The 23,738-nt window shown below is 37.8% G+C and overlaps 1 protein-coding gene across 2 annotated transcripts in view; it reads left to right on the top strand.

The window, feature by feature from the left end:
* The window catches only part of ITGA4 (integrin subunit alpha 4), an 86,057-nt gene that overhangs the window by 36,473 nt on the left and 25,846 nt on the right, over window positions 1-23,738 (top strand). Inside the window, exons 11-15 of one of the 2 annotated variants that reach the window (XM_020888659.2) lie at window positions 3,613-3,707; window positions 4,892-4,982; window positions 5,583-5,628; window positions 6,022-6,176; window positions 11,545-11,699. In XM_020888659.2, coding sequence (XP_020744318.2) covers window positions 3,613-3,707; window positions 4,892-4,982; window positions 5,583-5,628; window positions 6,022-6,176; window positions 11,545-11,699 — 542 coding nt within the window. Of the gene's footprint in view, window positions 1-3,612; window positions 3,708-4,891; window positions 4,983-5,582; window positions 5,629-6,021; window positions 6,177-11,544; window positions 11,700-23,738 lie in introns of those variants that run through there. The other variant, XR_002313005.2, reaches the window with a different exon arrangement.

The following is a 23,738-nucleotide window of genomic DNA, read 5'->3' as shown; positions in this document are numbered from 1 at the left end:
GACAAGAGTCCAGCAGAAACATTTCACAGAATAGGTAATAGACAAACCTGTTCAACCAATGTGACCAGACAGACAGACTGATAGCATTTTAGCCATAAAATGGTTCTGGCAAGTTATTTCCAGTGTATGTTTTCCAAGTTGAGCCTGGAAAGCGGAGGTGTTAGTTACTCAGTTGTGTCCGACTCTCTGTGACCCCATGGGCTGTAGCCTGCCAGCCTCCTCTGCCCATGGGATTCTCCAAGCAAGAATACTGTAGTGAATTGTCATTCTCTCCTCCAGGGGATCTTTCCCACCCAGGGATTGACCCTGAGTCTCCTGCGTTGCAGGCAGATTCTTTAGCATCTGAGCAATTCATCTGACTTTTAGACTGTATCTTTGAATATTTTTTTGAGCCTAACCATAATAAAGTTCTACAGTTGTGAACTATATGCTGTATCAATTTATGTGGTCCTGAAATTCTTATATATTATCAAGTCACATATTGAACATTTCTTTCACACAGTAGAGGAACGCGTGATAGGAGGGGAGGGTGTTGGGCATAACTCTATGTTAATGATCTTATAGAGCCTGGTGATGGAGGGTACAGGTTCTGGGGCCATACTGCAGGGTTTAAATCCCACTGTACCACATCTTACCATATCCAGGCTTCCCTGATGGTTTACATGGGTAGAGAATCTGCTTGCAATGCAGGAGACCTGAGTTTGATCTCTGGATCAGGAAGATTCCCTGAAGAAGGGAATGACAACCCACTCCAGAATTCTTGCCTGGAGAATTCCATGGACAAGAGGAGCCTGGAGGGCTATAGTCCATGGGGATACCAGGAGTCAGACACAACTGAGCGACCAACACTTTCATGTACTACCACATGCTGGCTCTATAACCTTTAGCGAGTTTTACTCTGGACCTCAATTTCTTCATCTATAAAAAGTGAGGATCAAAAAGTATTTGACAGAGCTGTTGAGAGAGTTACATGAGTTATAGTGGGTTATGTGAGAATAACATGAATTTTGTATGTTAAGCCTTTAGCACAATGCCTGCCTTGTAAACAATATAATTACTAGCCGATGTTAAGATTATTATGGTCATACTAATGATAATTGTTATGGTTTATGCTATCAGTGTAATAAATGTTCAAATGAAAAGTAAAAGGAATTGTCAAATATCTCCATGTTTATTCTCTATGTTTTGTCCCAACTGAGTTGCACAGGCATGGAAAAACATTTTATTATTAATAATGTATTCTCTGTTATGAAGTAATCAGCCTCCAACTAATAAAAAAAAAACAATGTATTCTCCTTATTTCTATAATGATAGCTAGAACTTTAGGACATTATATAATAAATCCAAGTTTCATCTTAGGAAGGAAGAGTTTGGATCTAATATAAGCCAGAGTCTGAATATACTTAAATATCTTCTGCTTGGAAATAATTGATCTGGGCTGGCTTAATAGTTCAGCTGAAAACGTTCATTTGTATTGTTTTAAGATATTTTTATTAATATAGACAACTTGTGCGAGTAACTGATAAACAGAATTCTTGCAGTATCAGCTTCATAACCCCACTTGCTACCTTTTCCTGTATTATCATCTAGAATCAAGGTACAGAATCCTGTTAAGAGGTACTCAGGAGTAGCCACATGGTTGAAGTCTAACCCCCACCCCCCATGAATGACATCGCTAAGTGGGCTCCTATCCAGCAGCTACAGGATGCTTCCTCTCTCGCCCTTTCCTCACTCACCCTTGTCTCCCTCTTTCTCTCCCCTTCTTCCTCTCCCTCCCCATTATGTTGCTTGATTTATCCAGTCTGCACAGAAATGGCTCCAACTGTTCCAAATTGTCAATCTCCCGTGTGCCAAGCTGCCTCTCGGTCCCCTACAATGCACAGGCTGTGTCCTCTGTCCAAACGTTGCCTTTTTTCACCTGGCTCTGACCTACTATAATCGAAGTCTTCCCTAATTTTCACCACCTTTTCCCTGCATACCATGTTATTATTTTTACTTGCTGTTCTTCCCCGCTAGACTATCAGTTCCTTTTTGTGATACTGTCCTGTAGAGTCCTGTAGATACTCTGACAAGTATCTGGTATGCAGTAGGCGCTCAGTAGTTTTCCACTGAATGGATAAATGAATGGATCTGTTTTGTACATAAAAATTTTAAATACTTTGCACAAGTTAAAAGAGGCTAGCCTTGCTGTGTCTAAGCAAAACAGGCTTAAGATGTGTCTAGTATTTAATTTTCAGAGAAGGCAATGGCACCCCACTCCAGTACTCTTGCCTGGAAAATCCTGTGGACGGAGGAGCCTGGTAGGCTGCAGTCCATGGGATCGCTAAGAGTCGGACACGACTAAGCGACTTCACGTTGGCTTTTCACTTACACTCATTGGAGAAGGAAATGGCAACCCACTCCAGTGTTCTTGCCTGGAGAATCCCAGAGACGGGGGAGCCTGGTGGGTTGATGTCTATGGGGTCACACAGAGTCGGACAAGACTGAAGTGACTTAGAAGCAGCAGCACTATTTAATTTTAGGTTAAAATAGAAAAGCTTTTGTATTTTTAAAATTGGGCAGCATTTGGAACAGAGTTTTATTCCCATTGAAAAAGCAGTGCAATATTACAACTGTAGTTGTTGAAAAACTTTTAGATCTGATGAATAGTGATAAATAATGTCATGAAAGCAAACTTTCTGTATTTTAGTTTCTCTTAAAGTAATAAGAAAAAAATCAGTTAAAATATATGAATATACTCAAATAATTTGGCATAATTGGTAAAGACAATGAAATGTTCTTACAAACTTTTTTTTTCCTCCTGTGTACTTTGTATTTATAGCACTTAAGCAACCATATTATTCAGTTTCCGTTTTCTCTTGGTCTTAAGTGAAAACATATCCTTCATTGGAACAGGAATTAATTTAGAAGTCATTTGGCAAATAAATAAAACCTATAACTCAAAGGCTTTTGTGGTTTATATTATTTAGAGATGATAATAACTTATTATGTGCTACACACTGCTCTAAGCACTTCACATGAGTTGCATCTTTCTGCATCCAGTGAGTTCTCTCATGATCCTGTGCGGAAGTGAGAAAGCAGATACAGAAGGGTTAAGAAATGGGCCCAGGAACTTCCCTGGCGGTCCAGCGATTAACAGTCCACCTTCCAACACAGAGTGTACAGGTGTGATCCCTGGTCAGGGGGCTGAGATCCCACATGCTACACAGCGTGGCCACAGGAGAAAAGAAATGGGCCCAGGGAAGGACAGGGAAGCCTGGAGTGCTGCAGTGTCTGGGGTCAGCGACGGACAACCGGAAAGCACAGCTGGGCCCTGGAAGTGCTGGGTCAGACCCTGGTGGCCTGGCTATAGGACCCAAGTCCTTAACCATTCTCTTACGGGCCTCTAAGACCGTCAGACTCTAATTTCCACACACAGACTTGACTGTGCAATCCTGTACGTTGTTATGACAATGATAGTATTGCATAATTTTTTTTTCTGTCCAATGAAAATGCTGTTTATTGATAAGGAGTTTTCCTATGTGATATTTAGTAAAGAGCATGAAGGCTAGTTTTCAGAGTCTCATTCTTTGCATTAAGAGTTTATTTTCTGCCATTTCAATTCTTGAATAGATGTTGCTATTGGAGCCCCACAGGAAGATGACTTGCAAGGTGCTATTTATATTTACAATGGCCGAGTAGATGGGATCTCAACAACCTTCTCACAGGTGGGATAATACTATTCTATTTTCAAAAGAAACATTGGTAATAAATTCCTTCTTAAAACTTCCAGTGTTAACGTACACTTATTTTTCTTAACAAGCCCTTTCAAATACTTAATACTGTTTCACCATTTTCTTATAATAACAGTAGATGGTCTCATTTTTAAGGTCATTAATAACTCTATGAAATCGTTTTATTTCCATAAACAAGAGTTCTGGTTCACTTCCATCCTACTTTTTCTTTAACCTATTCAGGATTTCTCTCTGCATTTCATCAGATTTATGTTCTGAGGTAATACCCCAACTCTTCCAAGTAAGCCCATGTGGATTTGGTTAACTGTCTCACTTCATGGCTAAGCCCCATCTTCCATGGAGGTTTCACAGAAAGAGCAAAGACTCATGTGAAACTGTGTTCCTTTCAGTGCAAAGCAGTGAGATGAGAGCACTTTATTAAGGTTTCCTGACCTAGCTCTGACTTTACTTTCATATTGTGAAAAATCAGGACATTTCATTGCATAGAAGAAAACTATATGCACATGCAGAGAAGAGAAATTTTTCCAAAGATACTCTTAGGGAAACTTTAGCTAATACTGTTATTTTTGATTAGGCAAAGTGGGTAAATGATCCTCTATATAGCATGAAAGATATATACTTTTCTATTAAAGAATACTAATTCTCTTGGACAACTCTGATACTTGTAAATCAATGTCTGGACATGAGATTAGACACGTGGGATGGCAAGCACATATCTGACTTGAGTTGTCCTTGTCAAATACTAGAAAGCAACCTGGCTAAACGAGATAGTTATTATAAATCTAAGTAGTAGGCTCCACTAAGTGATCATAAATGTCTTATTTTCTTATTGGTTTGATTGCTCATGTTGCTTAGGGAAATAAGCATACAGCCTTAAAAGAGACTGAGGAGAGAGTGTCAGGTGTGTTTTAGGAGATCTTTACTACATAATTTTCCCTTTGCTCACAAGATAAAGAAAGCAGTTTTTTTCACTTAAATAGATGTCAGTTTTCCACTTCACACTGGAGACTACTCTTTCTCCCAGACACATGTATTTGCCTTAACTACAATGCATTTGTTAATAATGTGTCAGGGTTCATTATTTAACTAAGTCAGTGTTTCTCTGGGATATTAGATGTTTAAATCCTGCTTCCCATTCAACTTTACTATTTTTTCAGAGAATTGAAGGACGTCAAATCAGTAAATCATTAAGTATGTTTGGACAGTCTATATCTGGACAAATTGATGCAGATAACAATGGATATCTAGGTGAGTATAAAATTTACTATATTTTATAAATTGAAATAAGCACTATTGTGGGTACGACTTTATGGTGAAATACATACAACTGGTAAAAAAAAGTGCTGATTTACTAGTGAGTTTTTTCCTTCATTTTTATACTCTTAAATTCACAGATGGGTCAAAAATAATCAAATAATTACTAAGCTTTTACACTGTAGGTTACTTAATATTTTATTCCTTGTTTTCAAAAAGATTAAAAGCATTCACGAGAATAAATCAAATATATGATGATGAAAAGAAGAGGATTTATTTTTTATAATTTGAAAGGAGATATCTCGGCGGGTGTTCATAGTCCAAAAATCAAATTTTGTTTTAGTAAGGCTGTCTTTATATCATAATATTTATGTTTATCTTATATGATAAAGGGATGAATGTCACTGTAAATGAGCAGATTCAGACACATGTGAAATGAATCTTAAGATGTAAGCATATCTTTTCTAATTAATTTTCTGTAAATAGTATTTTGATATAGTCACAAGGTGATATGTAGTTAAGTATTTATGGCTGAAAGTAATTCTCTTTGACTAATGATGATCATTAATCTGTGTTATTTTTTTCTTCCTCCAGATGTAGCAGTTGGTGCTTTTCGGTCTGATTCTGCTGTGTTGCTAAGGTAAGGTTGATAGATTTCACCACTTAATGACAATTGGGCTTAATTGTAAATGATGGGAGGCAGTTTTTAAAATCAGCATGATGGTGACCTCATAACACTCTTTTTGGTACTCTGAAATTTAATTATTGAACTTAGGATACTTTTCCCATCTTACCTGGATATATACTTAAATCATCTAAGTCAATATTTTTAGAGATTTTAGTAAAAATTTATTTTGATTCATACATGAAAGTATAATTGAGTGTATATATGTATATATACATATATATTTATATGCTATTAAGCAGTTTCATAAAATTACTTGATCAGTGGAAACTGACAATGCAGATGTATTTGTCACCTTAATGAAAAATAATTGTGCAATTAATATTGCTAATTTTATTTCCTTCTTAGGACAAGACCTGTAGTGATTGTCGAAGCTTCTTTAAACCACCCCGAGTCAGTAAACAGAACAAATTTTAACTGTATTGAAAATGGATTGCCCTCTGTGTGCATGGATCTGACAATCTGCTTCTCATATAAGGGCAAAGAGGTTCCAGGTTATATCGGTAAGGGTGCCCTTAAGAATTAACGCCTGACAGAATATGCACTTCCCTCATAAACCTCATGATCATCTTTCGAGGCTTTTCCCTATATCACCATGGAGTGGTTTTTAGGGCAGGAGAGAGCAGCCGTTCTTCATCACCTTCCAGATTCTTGCTGTGTTCCAATGAGTTGGATAAGTTAAGGCTTTAGTTGTTTAAATATTATGGCAAGAAGTAGAACAACAATATCACTTGCTGTATTATTTAAGATGAACTGAGCTTAATCTGTAAGATCTCTTTAAAATAAAAAGAGCATCACCATAGCTCCTCCTGTTTTACTAGGCTTACTGAAGTCTTTAGTTGGCAGACCTGAGAGGAAGAAGTTTCTTTTCTTCTTATCCTATCCTGTTTGGGTAACTGAAGAAGCTTCTCTGAAAGTCTGGATCCTGGGTCTAATTTTGATAAATAACACACATCTCTTCAGGATTTACTATGGCAGTCGGTTCCTAAGAGCCATGCCCACATGCCTGTACGTAGACAGCTCTCAATTATCTGCTCTGCAGAAAGTGGCTTATATATAGAATTTTATTTATTTTTGACCATGCTAGGTCTTTGCTGCTTTGTGCAGGCTTTCTCTGCTTGCAGAGAGTGGGGGCCACTCTTCGTTTCAATGCATGGGCTTCTCATTGCAGTGACTCCTCTTGTTGTGGAGCACAGGTTCTGGAAGCATGGGCTTCAGTACTTGTGGTACACAGGCTTGGTAGTTGTGGCTTGTGGGCCCCATAGAGCACAGGTTTCGTATTTGAAGCACGTGGGCTCGGGAGTTGTGGCTCAATGGCTTATTTGCATGTGGAATCTTCCTAGACCAGGGGTTGAACCTATGTCCCCTGCGTTGGCAAGCAGATTCTTTTTTTTTTTAATTGAAGGATAATTACTTTACAATATTGTGATGATTTCTGCCATACATCAGCACGAATCAGACATAGGTTCCCGTATGTTCCCTCTCTCGTACCTCCCTCCCACCTCTTTCCTCATCCCACCCCTCTGGGTTTTCCCGGAGCACAGCAAATTCCCACTGGCGATCTGTTTTACGTATGGAAATGTATATGTTTCAGTGCTATTCTCTCACATCATCCCACCCTTCCCTTCCCCCGCTGTGCCCCAAAAGTCTGTCCTTTTTGTCTGTATCTCCTTTTGCTGCCCTGTAAATAGGGTCATCAGTACCATCTCTCTAGATTCCATATATATGTGTTATTATATGATATTTGCCTTTCTCTTTCTGATTTACTTCTCTCTGTATAATAGGCTTTAGGTTCATCCACCTCATTAGAGCTGACTTAAATGCGTTCCTTTCTATTGCTGAGTAATATTCCATTTTGTATATGTACCACAACTTCTTTATCCATTCATCTTCTGATGAACATCTAGGTTGCTTCCATGTCCTGGCTATTGTAAATAGTGCTGCAATAAACACTGGGGTACGTGTGTCTTTTTCAATTAAGACTTCCTCAGGTATAGTCCCATAGTGAGATTGCTGAGTCACATGGTAGTTTTCTTCCTGGTTTCTTAAGGAATCTCCACACTGTTCCCCATAGTGGTTGTATCAGTTTGCATTCCCACCAAGAGTACAACAGGGTTCCCTTTTCTCCACACCGTCTCCAGCATTTATTGTCTGTAGACTTTTAGATGATGATCATTCTGACTGGTGTGAGATGATACCTCATTGTAATTTTGATTTGCATTTCTCTAATAATGGGCAATGTTGAGCATCTTTTCATGTGTTTATTAGCCATCTGTATGTCTTCTTTGAAGAAATGTCTAGTTACTCTTCTGTAATTTTTTGGATTGCATTGTTTATTTTTCTGGTATTGAGCTACATGAGCTGTTTGTTTATTTTAGAGATTAATCCTTTGTCAATTGTTTCATTTCTATTATTTTCTCCCATTCTGAGGGTTGTCTTTTTACCTTGCTTATAGTTTCCTTTGTTATGCAAAGGCTTTCAAGCTTAGTTAGGTTCCATTTGTTTATTTTTGTTTTTATTTTCATTATATTAGGAGGTGGGTCATAGAGGATCTTGCTGTGATTTATGTTAAAGAGTGTTCTGGCAGGCAGATTCTTATCCACTGTGCCACCAGGGAAGTCCTGAAAAACTAGCTTTGATGTGGTTCATCCAACATTGTGGTTAATCTCAAATCTTATATATGTCACTTAATAAGCCTTATTTTTTTCTAGCACGTTAATGTTTCTAATTATATTATATTTAAGTTAATGCTAGGATAACTACTAATGAAACTGGCCCATGGTAGGAGAGAGACATAAAAGAGTTTACCATTTTGATGTTAAAAATTCATAAGGTTCCTGTACGCCACAAGATCTATCAAGAGTTGTTCACAAACTTGACGCTGCGGGTTGTCCTCTGAACTTCATGAAGGGAAACAAATGCTGAACCAAGCTTTAGATATGTGACAGAGGCCTCAGTCTAAATTAGCCTGTAATAAGAAGTATAGGATGAGCCTGATATTTCTACTTTAGATCAGATTCATTTTTTTAACTTTAATTTTATTTGAGTATAGTTGGTTTGCAGTGTTTTTAGTTTCAGGGGTACAGCAAAGTGATTCAGTTACACATATATTCATTCTTTCTTAGATTCTTTTCTTACAGATATAGATCAGATTCATGTTTAACAACACTCTGCAAAAGTCCTCATTAAAGATTTGGTGATGGGACAGTGAGCAGAACCTCCATCTGATTATTGATTGAAGAAGCAGCCATTTGAAAGCGTGACCCTAGTAGCACAGTGACGCGGGCAAACTGATGGGTTATCTGAGAGACGCGTTACATGGAGAGAACTATTCTCCTCTATGGAAAGTCAGTGTGTGCTGTACTACCAATTCCATTGTGGCCAAATACTTCTTTAAATGGTTGAAAACAAATATATGAAAATCATAAATGAGCATAGCATTGTTGCTGAAGCACACTTTATAGTTGTTGTAAAATGACTCCTTGGGAGAAATAATTCACATGGTAAACATATTTAGTAAAACCAGGACATCTTGCCTCTCACTGCAAGTGGATTTGTATTTCCCTTCTTTCATGTACTTCTTGTCTGAGCTCAGAGTGATGAATTTGTAGATGGCAATTTCAATTGCAACTCTGTCTCTGAGGCACTGAATCTTGGTTATTGTAATTCTGAAGATGAACTTTATTTTCTAAATAAAAAGAATGATGAAAGATTCATTTGAAGTTTGTAGGAGTGATGTAGGTTTTATATTTATGTTTCCTTGAAGTAAGTAGATAAAATCCTTCCATAAGAAGTTACTCCTAAAGTATAAATGAACACTTGAGGAATTGTATAAATTATTTTAAACATCATTTATGAATTATTGTTCCTGTTTAATGAATGACATCTCAGAAGACTATTAGATATAGCTTGTTTTGCAAGGAAACTTTATTTTTCAATTTTTTATATTGAGGTATAATTGGCATACATTATATTAGTTTCAGCAGTACAACATGATGATTCAATATTTGTGTATATTGTGAAAGAATCACCAAGACAGTCATCCCTCATCATACATAATTGTAAATTTCTTTCTTGTGTTGAGAAATTTTAATACTCACTTAGCATCTTTCAAATGTGCAATACAGTGTAATTAACTGCAGCTCCCTGATAGCTCGGTTGGTAAAGAATTCACCTGCAATGCAGGAGACTCTGGTTCAATTCCTGGGTCAGGAAGATCCACTGGAGAAGGGATAGGCTACCCACTTCAGTATTCCTGGGCTTCCCTTGTGGCTCAACTGGTAAGGAATCCACCTGCAATGTGGGAGATCTGGGTTCAATCCCTGGGTTGGGAAGATCCCGTGGAGAAGGGAAAGGCTACCCACTAGGAATTCTTGGGCTTCCCTGTGGCTCAGCTGGTAAGGAATCCACCTGCGATATGGGAGACCTGGGTTTGATCCCTGGGTTGGGAACTGGCCTAGAGAATTCCGTGAATAGTGGAGTCCATGGGGTCGCAAAGAGTTGGGACATGACTTGAGCGACTTTCACTTTCACCATGCCATACATCACATCCCCATGACTTATCTGGAACTTTGTATCTTTTGATCTTCTTCACGTGTATTTCCCATCCTGCACCCCTCACCTCTGACAGCTACCATTCTGACAAAGAACCCTTTAAATCTAAGAAATAGATCTTTCTTTCCTAATAAGATCAGTCTTGGAATTGTTTGGTTGTTGTAAATTTTTCTTGTTTTTGTTTGTTTGTTTATTGGTGATCTTCTTTAGCAGATGATCATTTACTATGTCAGATTTGAAATAAATTCTTATCAAACTGCCAGAATATTAATCGAGAGAATGTTGGACTACATTTGTTTTTGCACAAATCAACACTGGAAGATCAAGCCAGAAATCAATAAAGATAAGGAAGAGAAATACTCAGGGTCTAGGGCTGGAAAGGAGATGTCAGAATCAACTGTTATATAGGTTTGACTTTTACATCATGTGTTCACTCTACATTAAAAAAAAAAAAAAAAGACAGGTAGCAGCCCCTCAAATTGGAAACAAATGAAAATAAATGAACCCGAACCATACCTGAAGGGCTTCTCTGGTAGCTCAGTAGTAAAGAATGCACCTGCCAAGCAGGAGACAGGTTTGACCCCTGGGGGTCAGAAAGATCCACTGGAGAAGGAAATGGCAACCCACTCCAGTATTCCATGGACAGAGGAGCCTGGTAGCTACAGTTCATGGGATCGCAAAGAGTCAGACACGACTGCACAGGTTTGCAGCAGCAGCAGCAAATCATACATGAAGTTAGTTCTATAACCACACAAGATACAAGTATTCCAGGTGGCATTTGCCTGCAGTGCTCTGCGAGGTCTTCCTCAGTCAGATGTTCTAATGACAAAAGGGAAGGCTGAAACTTTATTCAGAACTTTTATTATCAGTAACAACTTCGGTCGTGTAGTTTTGAAATGTTTATATATGGGTGGTGGTATTGGTTTAGTTGCTAAGTCGTGTCTGACCCTTACAGCACCATGGATTATAACCCACCAGGCTCCTCTGTCCATAGGATTTTTCAGGCAAGAATACTGGAGTGGGTTGCCATTTCCTTCTCCAGTTTATATATGGGAGGATTAAGCAAATAACCAAAGATATTAATTTTCAGTTTATAATTCTTTTTTTAAAATTTGTAAAAATAATTTTTGAAATATACGTTTTAAATTGTTTCCTCTTTCATATTTCAGGTTAGTTTTTAGAAAGTAATTTAATAAAGATAATTTAATATGTTCCCAGTATGCTATATAACTGTGACTATTATCACTTCAAAGATAAAGAAAATAAATTAATACTGTATGAATTATATTCATTGCAATTCTCTCTACATTTTTGCAGTTTTGCTTTATAACATGAGTCTGGATGTGAACCGAAAGGCAGAGTCTCCATCGAGATTTTACTTTTCTTCCAATGGAACTTATGATGTGATTACGAGAAGCATAAAAGTATCGAGCAAAGCAACTAGCTGCCAAACACATCGAGCATTTATGCGGGTAATGTAAACTTGTTTTCGTTAACAGATATGTAAACTTCAGTATCATCAATACATTTAATTCTTATTGTATTGGTATGTTTTATAAAACATAATGAAAAGTGTTAACGCCTCCCGAGCTAATCTAATACTCTGTAGTCTCCATGTTAGACCACCCTGTGACCTGGGTAATTCAAACCCTGCTTACTGCTGCGCCTTTGTTTCATCTTTATCACATTGAGGGCATCTCTGTTTTTAAGATCTGCCTTTTCCTATCCTCAGTTGTTACTGTCCCATCTCTGTTTACATGCTTGCCTAAAAATGTAAATATTAAGTAGCTCTGCGAACCCCAAATCTATGCCTGGTAGATTTTGGGGGCTGGGGGCAGGCTGTGGAAGTTGGTTTGTTTTTCACGTGACTTTAAGAAGCAGAAGTGAATGTGCTGCTTTGGGATCGTGCCTTTGTCTCTGAGCCAGCACTGTTGGTGATGTCGGTGGGAACTCACACGGTTGTCGCGTGGTGGGGCCATCTGTGGGCCGGGATGATGACTCTCGGGATGGTTTGGTGTGTATTCTGCCAAAGCATAGCCAATTTCATGTTTCTTTTATTAAAACACTCATTCCCAAACTGATCATCACGTTCCTTGCATTGGTCACATTTTATCGTATGAAGCAGTGCCAGGTCTTTTTCATTAGGGAATGGTGTACTTCATCAGAAAATCTATTGTCACAAAAAAGCCAAACTATTCCCGGGAGCCCTTTCTGGGATTTCAAATAGTAGCCTCAGCTTAGACCTTAATTATCCTTTAGATGCTTATTCCAAGCAAATGCAAGCAAGCAACAGGACTATTAAATGTTAAAAGCAATAATCCTTATGCTATTTCCTCATTTCCCTTAACAATTTTTATTATTGTACTAGGATAAAGCTATTAAATGGTTGACAGCCAAAAGTGTAGAATGATATTAGAGTAACCATCATTGATATGGTGGGGATTAAAGAGGTTTTTTAAAAATTCTACACAGTTAATTTTCTTCCAGTTAACCAAATTTAGAGACTAACATTGAGACCATTTTATACTTCCACCTTTTCCCCTTCTATTTGCTTCTATTTGCCATGCAGCAATGGGGCTGGATGCCATGATCTTAGTTTAATATTTATTCTTAAGCTGGTTCTTTCACTTTCCTCCTTCACCCTCATGTAGAAGCTCTTTAGTTCCTCTTCACTCTCTGCCATTAAGAGTGCTATCATCTGCATATCTGAGGTTGTTGATATAGTACTTCTAATGAGGAGTCATGTTTAAAAACAATTGGACTATATTATGATGATCTTTTATCCGGTTTGTTTCACTTTTTCTATTTCATATTCAGTGCTCACATTTCATTTAGTTTATGCTCTCCAATTTTTGGAGACTTTTTTTCTTTTTTTTTTTTTTTGATGATCTTTCTCAAGTCTTTATCAAGTGTAGTAGAGAAAAGCTTTTGTATACATATATAAAAATATGCATTATATATATTTTAGAAAGCTTATGAATTTTTGCCTAACTCAAAAATTGAGACCATTTTAAAGATAATAAAAGGGCCAGCACTAGACATTGATAAATATATTGTGTTGAATTTGTATAAATGGCAGTGAATTGATCTGATTTTGTTGGTCCTGTTTCTTGGTATTGCTCCTATGACTAAGTGTCCATCAAAACTGTGCCCATTCCTCAGAATAAGCTTGTACCCGAAATGACAATTGAGCAGCGGCTTCTGTGTTTGTTGCATGTGTGCTTGCTGTGTTACCGTGGTAGTGACAAGAGCAGGTTACAGCCATGACTTGGGGCCATACTGCCAAAGTCAAAAATAGCATTTAGCTCTGGGATTGGTACATAGTGGGACTGTTCATTTAAGAAGGATTGTTTCTTCAAATGTTGTTTTTCCTTTCTAAATTACCTTGCTTTTGTTTGGGACATTTTTTTAAACCTGTTACATGGAAAGTCAGAAGGCTACTCCAACACCCTCCCTTGCAACAACTCCAAAGGGTAGGTGTAAAAGCTACAGAAGCAGCTGTCCTAACCTTGAGTTTGGTCAAGGACTTCCAGCTGTTATTTGGGAAGAGGTGAGAAGATAATGTGTGCATTTCCCACCCCCACCAGCATGGTATCCAGGGCATTCAGAAACATTCACTGAATTGCTCCTTTGTTCTGGAAAGCATGTCCGGTGTCAGGGGTGTATTATACATATGCATTCTACCTCGGCACCCTTTACAGTTAAATAAGGTGATACTTTTGAATTATTGTTCTCAGGCCCACAGCCCCCACCTCTCAGAGGACAACCCGCCTGCTACCTGGGCATGCTTCCCTTGTATAGGTTCTGTTGGCTATACCAATCAAGCTCTACTTCTCCTTCCAATTAATTTAATAGATATTGAGTACCTGCATGTTGTCAGGTTCTGTTTGAGACTTTTATATAGGTCAATGACTGAAACATAAAAAAGGTTACTACCCTGATAGAGCTTATAGTGTAGTGTGGTGAGATAAACAACAGTAATAAAATGTAAATTTTATAGCATTTTAGAGGAAGATAAGAGTGTTAGTTGCTCAGTCTTTTCCGATTCTTTGCGACCCCATGGACTCCAGCCCACCAGGCTCCTCTGTCCATGGAATTCTCTAGGCAAGAATACTGGAGTAACTGTTCGTTTCTCCAGGGGATCTTCCTGACCCAGGGAATGAATCTGGGTCCCCTGCGTTGCTGGCAGATTCTTTACCATCTGAGCCACATTATGGGTAATGGAAAAAGGAAAGGAGAGCAGGCAGAGCACAGGAAACGAGTGCTGGGGAAGGAGTAAAGGGTGCAATTTTAAATAGGGTGGTCAGAGTGAGTTTCATTCAGAAGGTGACACTTGAGCAAAGACTTGAAGGAAGCACGGAAGTTACCAGGGGCAATGCAGATACCTGGGGCATTGGTCCTCAACTTTGGCATCCAACAGCATCACCTGGGAAGCTGGTTAAAACCATAGATTGCTGGGCCCCACCTAGAGTTCTTGATTCAGTAAATCTTCAGTGAAGCCTGAGAGTTTCCATTTCTACAAAGGGTGCAGGTGATGGTGATGCTGCCAGTTTGGAAACTATGCTTTGAGAATCGCCCATCCAGGAGGAAAACAGTACAGAAAGAAGAATTAGGTAAAAAAAAAAAAAAAAAAAAAAAACCTTCAAGACAAGAACATGCCTGGTTGTTTTGGAGAATCATGGGGAGGCAAGGATGGCTGGAAAAGAGAGCAGGGGAAGAGTAGTAGAAAAAAAGGTCAGATCACATAAGATCTGTGATTTTCTTTCTCCAAATAAAATGGGATCTATTGTAGAGTTTGGAGCAAGAGAGGTGACATGATATAACTGAGTAATAATAAGGAATACTCTAGGCTCCCTAATTGCTATGTTGAGACTAGGCAGCCACAGGTTGACACAGGAAGAGGATACTTCAGCAAGTCAGCTGAGAGATGATGGCTCCAGTGAAGATGGTGGTAATGGATATGGTGAGAAACAGGGGAAGACAGATCCTGCACAATTTACTGAAAGATTGGATGTCTAACATTCAAGAAAGAAAGGCTCCAAAATGATTCCAAGGTTGTTAGCCCAAGCCACTAGAAGAATACAGTTTTCATCAATAGGGCAAGGGAAACAACTCTCGGGTGGAAAATGTTGAAGTTCAGTTGTGGACCTGCTGAGCTGGAGAGATTTGTTTTACTTTTAAGTGTATAGAGCAATTCAGCATTTAAATATACTCATCTGGAGTTGGAGAATGCTATGGAACTGGAAATACAATGCCTCTTTGGCTTATGAATGAGGTTTAAAGTCATATGAGATTATTGAGATCATGACAAGAAGAGAGAAGAGCCAAGGTCTGTCCTCTGGGCACTACACCATGAAGAAATTGAAAGAGAAGGCTTACAATGGAGATGAGAAGGACCAGTCAGTAAGGAAGGAAATCAAAAGCTCCGGCATCCTGGAGGTGAAGTAAATAAAGCAGGGTAAAGAGGAGGGCATGATGATGTTTTCAGTGCTTCTGCTTAGTCAAATAAGATGAAGACTAAGAACTCACCATTGGGATTGGCAGTGTAGAAGCTATTGGTGATCACAACAACAGCCTTTCAGAGGAATAGTAGGGGGAAAGGAGGAGAAGAATTGGAGACAGAGAGTAGTTTAATCTTTCACAGATTCTTGCTCCAAAGGGGGCTGAAGAAAAGGGGTTGGGAGTCAGTAGCTGACAGGAGAAGTAAAGCGACTTTTTTTTTTTTTTAAGATAAGAGTAGCATGTTTTTATGCTGATGGGTATGTTCTAATAGAGTGAAACATTTAGGAAATAGATGAGAGGAAAGAATAGTTGGAGCAAAGTTCTCAAGGCAAAAGCAGTGGGATTTAATTGTACAAAGGAAGGATTGATTCTAGGTAGGCACATGCATAGTTTGTTTATGTGCAGATGTTGGGCACGTGTGGTTGGGAGAACTGGACATTCTCTTCTGATTGCTTCAATCTTCTCAATGAAGCGAGAAGCAAAGTCATTAGCTTTAGTTAGAATGGAAGAGGTGGTGTTTAGAGTTTGGGACGAAGATGTGAAATAGTCTTCTCAGAGTGTGAGAGAGTGAGAGGGAATAATATGGTCCTGAGATGGCATTAGGCTCTCTCTTGCATCAGAAGGTGAGATGCGTCAGTAGGGCTGTGGTTTTTTCCAGTCACATCCAGCCTGATAGGTGGGAGTAGATGACAGTCAGCCGTGGTTGTGGTCTGCCAATAGAGTGACACAAAGAAGAAGAGAGAGTGAGGAGTAAGCGAGTGGTTATGTTGTTGGCCATGAAGGTTATTAAGCAGGCTGAGGAGAGGAGAGGGGACATGAGGAGGTGTGTGAGGAACAGGGGGAGGAAGCTGAATGCGAGGCCCCAGTGGGATCAGCAAATTGCTGGACTTGAGTATTAAAGACAATGAGCCAGATAGATCTCACCAGTTTTACATGTAAGAGCCGTTGCGGATCTGAAGGTGAGCAATGACTGAATTTTGTTTTTATTCTTTCACATAATCCATTGGTGATCTCACGTAAGTGAAAATTTTTAACCCTACTTATATTTTAAAAACCCATCATAGTCTTTGATGGTAGAAAATTTGGCTATTTTTTAAATTCCAAATCTCAAAAATCTTGACCTTTATTACATCCTTCTCTTTTAATCACATATTTTAGTTTCATGTATTAGATTTTCTTGGAGTGTGGTAGACATTTTTAACAATTAATAATGATCACATCACTGGAATATAAATTTATTGGTATGTTATTTTTCTGAGACTATATGGTCATTTTTCTGGTTGGTAAGCACATCAGTTTTCTCAAGTTTTCTACTTAATCTACTCATAATTAAAACAGGTATTACATAAGATTGTTTTATGTGAATTGTCAAAATGTGTTCTTAAGAAAATATGAAGGTAGAAATTATTATTTTTTCCTTATAGAAAACTCCATTTTTTAGTTGTCTAAAATTATGCCAAGCTTTAATTTTTGCTATTAGAGCCTTAAATTATTAGATGTTATGAAAGAAGAAACTAGAATTTAGAGTTGGGAGTTAATAAAAGGTTGCTATGATAGAAAATAATGGTTAATTTTTATGAATTATAGTGTTTTATCTATCAGAATTTTATATCATTTTTCCCTTTATGAAAATGTTGCCTCATTCACTTAAGCATATGAAAATGAATCTTTGTCTTTGTTGCCTTCATAAGTACAACTTGATTTGGTCTTAGAGCCTTCTTAGGAAAAGAGCTTAGGACAGGGGATAATTTTGAGGCTATTTTGATTTAGGAAAACCTAATCAATAATTGCCAACAGTTTTTTAGAAATGTTGGAGCAGCCATGCTAGTGAGACTTACCTTAAGGTTTTTAAAGATGACATTTCTTAATTGATCTTGATGGAATCTCTGCATCAAAACACTCACTGATTGTTTGGAAAGAGAACTAACGATCCAGTGAGCTTAGTAGCCTTAGCATGTTCTATAACAAGCATGAAATCAACCTGCCTGTGTATTTAGTAGACTATCAAGTTTATTCTTTCTTTGCTTTCTCTGAATCCTAGGTTTCTAAAATAAAGGAATTTTATTTTGTTACATGATTCTTTGGATGACTTCTAAAACCCAACATTTTCAGTAATAACTTCAAAGAAATGAATGTGTATTTGATTAGTAAATATATTTATTTGTATTTTATTTGCTTATATTTTTAAGATGTACAAAGTTTATACATAGTTTAATGAAGTACCATTTGCTCCAAAGTAGTTATATTTTAACCTCAACACACTATGGACTTTCTGCTGAAAATCTAAATGCAAGAAAACTACATAACTATACTGATATTATGGTATCCTAGAAGTAGATTGGTTATTCCAACATTTATTAATTCTTTGTTAGATTCAAGGTCTTTGAAGGTATTATCTTTTGCGTGTTTGTATTTTTAGAGCTAGCACAGCTCATTATATAAGGCCCTTAATTGAATAATATTTAATAAATTTATAGATGATGTGTTCTCAGTGCTTTTAAAATAATTCTGTGAGGAAAAAAATCTGAGAATAGTCTACTGGTATAATGGTTAGAATACCTGTCTTGGGGATGTTATCTTTTCTCTGAAAGTTTTAGTCCGAGGTATTTGACAATTTGCCCTCTGAAACATACTTAGCAGATGAAATGGTTATAATTACACATGGCCTTCCTGGCTCAGATTCCAATCTGTGCCCTAGTCTTCCCTTCTCCCATACCAACTCATTCCCCACATTGGCACCAGAGCAGCATTTCAAAAGCACAAATCTGATCACATTCCTTATTTAAAAGTCTTCTATATGAGCATTTTCCCACACCCTTTCGAGTGTAGATTAGTGGCTCTCCCTGTTCTGCACTTGTGTCTGCGTGTATCAGAATGTTCATCCCCCCACCACATGTGTGGATTTATGGGTTATAAACTGTGCCATAGACACCGACTTTCAGATTTGTGTCCCTAGACCCTGTCTTCTACAGAGTAGACCCATGAATAGATATCTTCACATGTTTATTTATACCTCAACATCAGTTTTCATTCGGTAATATTTTATAAATATTTCTGGCTCCACCCTTTAAATAAATTCCTTCACTGCATAAACACAGGAGGACATGAACCTACAGCTCCATTCTCGTTGGCCATACTGTACATTTCTGTGAAATCAGACAATAAGGCAGACTTTATGTAATTTCTGGCATGTGCTAATTTGCATGCTTGTGAGTGTCCTATTTTTATGTAATTGTCCATAAAAATGTGTCATGGAATCGTTATTTTTAATATAGATAGCACACGCCCATCCAAATTAAAAATTTTAAACAAATCTACTTTTTCCCTCCTATATATTAGTCACTTTAAGACATTTTTTATATTATAGCTTCTGTCCTTAGGTGGAGCTGTTAAAGTTAAGTAAGTGTGAATATCTGTCAAATACAGTTCTTGTAAGAACACACGTACATTTTATATATTGTGAGAAAAGCATAATTAATAGCTAATTAGGATAATGAAAGTAATATACACCAGATGTAGAGAAGACCTTGTGGAAAATTAGTATGAATTAGATAACATGTGATGTGGTCAAAGCAAGCTTGTTGAGAAGAATTAAAACAGTGGACATGTGGAGGGACAATCAGTGGCTGTCTAGCTCCTACATCTAGGGAATAATTTAATCAAGTTTGCTATTGTAATACTCAGGGCTTCAAGCTGTTCCATTTTCACAAGTTGACAACTTGGGATTTGGGCCTTGATTTGCAGCATTCCTGTATGGTCAAGGTTTCAGGTTGAGATGATCACTTACCGAGTAATCTAATAAAAACGTCTCCATGTGTGAGAATGGGAAAGCCATGAGAGTCTTGAGTGCTTTGAGTCATGCTACACATCGTCCAGGTACCACTTCATTAGTACAAGTCTAATTGCTTCCCTAGTGGTTCAGCAGTAAAGCATTCACCTGCCAATGCGGGAGACATGGTTTGATCCGTGGGTCGGGAAGATCCCTGGGAGAAGGAAATGGCAAGCCATTCCAGTATTCTTGCCTGGGAAATCCTAAGGATAGAGAAGCCTGGTGGGCTACAGCCCATGGGGTCGCAAAAATGTCAGATACAACTTAGCGACTAAGCAATACTTGTATTAGTAGAAAATGTAGCTCATTTTCTATTTAGTGTTCATTAGTTGGCAATAGGCTAATTTTATTTTTTCTCACTCCTTCCAAATAGTCACCAGAATTTATTATAAGAAACTAAAGTTCTGTAAATCCTTGGTTGGCTTATATAGCTACATTTTGAAGTAATATATGCACATAATAATTATAATAGTTAACATCTGTTGAGATCTTAATACATACCAAGCATTGAGCTAAGTGTTTTACATACATTATGCCACTGAATCCTCACAACAATAAAGTGTAGGTGTCATAATCACCATTATTACCAACCATTTTCAAATGAGGTAATTGGTCCATAGATTATGTAATTTTTCCAAGGTTACATAGATAACAAGTGAGGGAACTGAGGTTTGAACCCTAGTACTCTGCCTTCAGACCACTTGATTTTAACCATATATATATATATATATATATATATATATATAGTTAATGATGAGAAGAAACAATTAAATCCTTTTTTAATTACATAAAGACATAGAATAGGTATAGTCTTTTATGTGATGTGTCATATTTATTAACTAACTTTTATTAAAAATTAATACAGATGTAAGCAGCATAGCTATGATCTTTATGATAGGTATTTTTTCTATTCATTCGGGGTTATTAATTTATGAGCTTTGGAAATCTACCTTTAGGCAGAAATGTTTAAGCTTTAGTCCAACTCTGAATTGTCTGTAAATAAATAGAAATCCACTGACATTCACTAGGATGTTTGTCAGTTACAATGTCATGGATCTACTAACGAACTAAGTGTAAATATAAACCTCATAAATATAACTAAATTATAGTTAAAATTAATATGTCTAGTCCTAGTGAAAACACTTCAGTTCTTTTAATGGTCAAGAGGGACTTTGCTAACTATTTTTTTAACAAGAACTATAGGAGATCAGCCCTGGGTGTTCATTGGAAGGACTGATGCTGAAGCTGAAACTCCAATACTTTGGCCACCTCATGCAAAAAGTTGACTCATTGGAAAAGACCCTGATGCTGGGAGGGATTGGGGGCAGGAGGAGAAGGGGACGACAGAGGATGAGATGGCTGGATGGCATCACCGACTTGATGGGCATGAGTTTGAGTAAACTCTGGCAGTTGGTGATGGACAGGGAGGCCTGGTGTGCTGCGATTCATGGGGTCGCAAAGAGTCAGACACGACTGAGTAACTGAACTGAACTGATAGTTAGGAATGGAGAAGGAAATGACAACCTACTCCAGTGTTCTTGCCTGGAGAATCCCAGGGACGGCAGAGCCTGGTGGGCTGCCATCTATGGGGTCGCACAGAGTCAGACACGACTGAAGCAGCTTGGCAGCAGGCATAGTTGGGAAAGATTGACGGCAGGAGGAGAAGGAGACGGCAGGAGGAGAAGGGGATGACAGAGAATGAGTTGGTTGGATGGCATCATCAACTCTATGGACATGGGTTTGGGTGGACTCTGGGAGTTGGTGATGGACAAGGAGGCCTGGTGTGCTGCGGTTCATGGGGTGGCAAAGAGTCAGTCAACTGACCGACTGAACTGATAGATTGAAATGGGCATATGAAAACTTGAGTCAAGCCAAGCTTTACATTTATGTTTTTAGTGTGAAAGACAATGAGTGTGAGGAATTTTTCAAATATTTTCTGAGTATAGTAACAATTACATTACCAAAATAAGAAAAGAAAAGAAAAACTGCATAGTTCCTATGTGCATGCTGAGTCACTTCAGTCGTCTCCGACTCTTTGCAACCCTGTCACCTGTAGCCCACCAGGCTCCTCTGTCCATGGGATTCTCCAGTCAAGAATACTATAGTGAATTGCCATGCCCTCCTCCAGGGGATCCTGACCCAGGGATTGAACCTGCATCTCTTATGTCTTCTACATTGGCAGGCAGGTTCTTTACCACTAGCACCACCTGGGAAGCCCAGTTCCTATGTGAGTGGACAGCATCATCTGATTGTGAGCGTCCTTCTCAAATCCTGAGATTAGATCTATTTTTAATTCTGTTGTGCATAAGATACTTTTTCTATAGATTTGCCATCAACATTTCTTATTTCTTGTAGCTTAAATGGTCAATTGAATTCTGTTATAAATTCTCATGGATTACTTTATAGTAGACTCTTATTTGTCCATGTTCCTTGTTATTGTTCAGTCACTAAGTCATGTCTGACTATTAGCAACCCCATGGATTGCCACACACCAGGCTTCCTTGTGCTTCACTATCTCCTGGAATTTGCTCAGATTGAGCAAATGTCCATTGAGTCTTTGATGCCATCCAAACATCTTATCCTCTGTTGACCCCGTGTTATCCTGCCCTCAGTCTTTACCGGCATCAGTGTCTTTCCCAATGAGTTGGCTGTTTGCATCAGGTGGCCAAAGTATTGGAGCTTCAGATTCAGCATCAGTCCTTCCAATGAATATTCAGGGTTGATTTCCTTTAGGATTGACTGGTTGGATCTCCTTGCTGTCCAAGAGACTCTCAAGAGTCTTCTTCAGCACCACAGTTTGAAAGGATTAATTCTTCAGCACTTAACGTCCTTTATGGTCCAACTCTTACAGTCATATGTGGCTACTGGAAAAACTATAGCTTTGACTATATGAGTTTCCCTTGTGGCTCAGCTAGTAAAGAATCCTCCTGCAATGTGGGAGACCTGGGTTTGATCCCCGGGTTGGGAAGATGCCCTGGAAAAGAGACAGGCTACCCACTCCAGTATTCTGGCTGGAGAATTCCACGGGCTGTATAGTCCATGGGGTCACAAAGAGTCGGACATGACTGAGCGACTTTCACTTTTCACTTTGACTATATAGACCTTTGTCAGCAAAATGTCATCCCTGCTTTTTAATACATTGTCTAGGTTTGCCATAGCAAGACAGGAAAAAAAAATAAATGAGTCTGCTTTGTTCCATATATATCGAAATTTTTATATCCCTCTAGGCAGGGCTCAGAGAATTACTTTCTAAGGACTGTTATGTTTTTTATCTTATCTGACTCCATTTTTTTTTTTCACAGACTTGGGATTCTTGAACACCTTTACTATTTAGGGAAGGGTTTCCTTAATTAAATGTCAAATGCTTTTGAACATACTTTCTTATTTTATTATTTTATTTATTTCAAGTTATTTTAGTGTGTGTGTGTATGTCAGCAGATAACTTTGATAGTAATGTAGTGTACTCCCATTTAACAAAGGGGCTATTGAATAATCAAATGGAAAAGATGATACAAATTTTAAGTTCATGTGAAAGTGTTTTTAAAAGAGAGAAAAATAATTCCTGCATGTAGAAATAAAGATTAAAATATATGAATTGACAATCAGTGGAATAAACTCACAGTTGTTTCTTTGGGGCCAGAAGACAGTACCATTTAAAATTCTAATCACTCAGACTTTTTGATCACATATAGATAAGATTAAGAATGATAAATGTTGTATAAAAATTAGTAAGGTATTAAACTTAGAATGTCATACAGAGGAAAATGGATTCCAGATGGGTTACAATTGCTGTGTAATTGATAAATCCAAGAACTCTTTCTTTATGAAATGTGAAAGCACAATAAATATAGAAATACTGTAACAACTAATAAGAAAATTGTATGCATAGAAAATAGCATGGAAGAAAATATGCTGAAATGCACACCTCTATAGCTATTAGATAGTTCTGGTTTTTCTTTTTAATAACTTTTGTCTTTTTCCTAATAAACATGAATGCCTTTGATATGAGTGAAAATGTGCAGTTCAATTTTTTAACAATATAGCTTAAAAAGAAAGGATTTTTTTTTTTTTACTTCCACATGTTGTGTTTAGCCTTGTGTAGGAGAGGAGGGACTTATATATTTTTTTAATTTACAGGCTTATTTTTATTATTAATTCATATGGTTTTCAATTTCTGTAG

The sequence above is a fragment of the Odocoileus virginianus genome, chromosome 13 (genome assembly GCF_023699985.2).
Source record: "Odocoileus virginianus isolate 20LAN1187 ecotype Illinois chromosome 13, Ovbor_1.2, whole genome shotgun sequence".
Lineage (NCBI taxonomy): Eukaryota > Metazoa > Chordata > Mammalia > Artiodactyla > Cervidae > Odocoileus > Odocoileus virginianus.
Note: the sequence above shows the minus strand (reverse complement) of the source record. Positions and strands in the feature narration are given on the sequence as shown.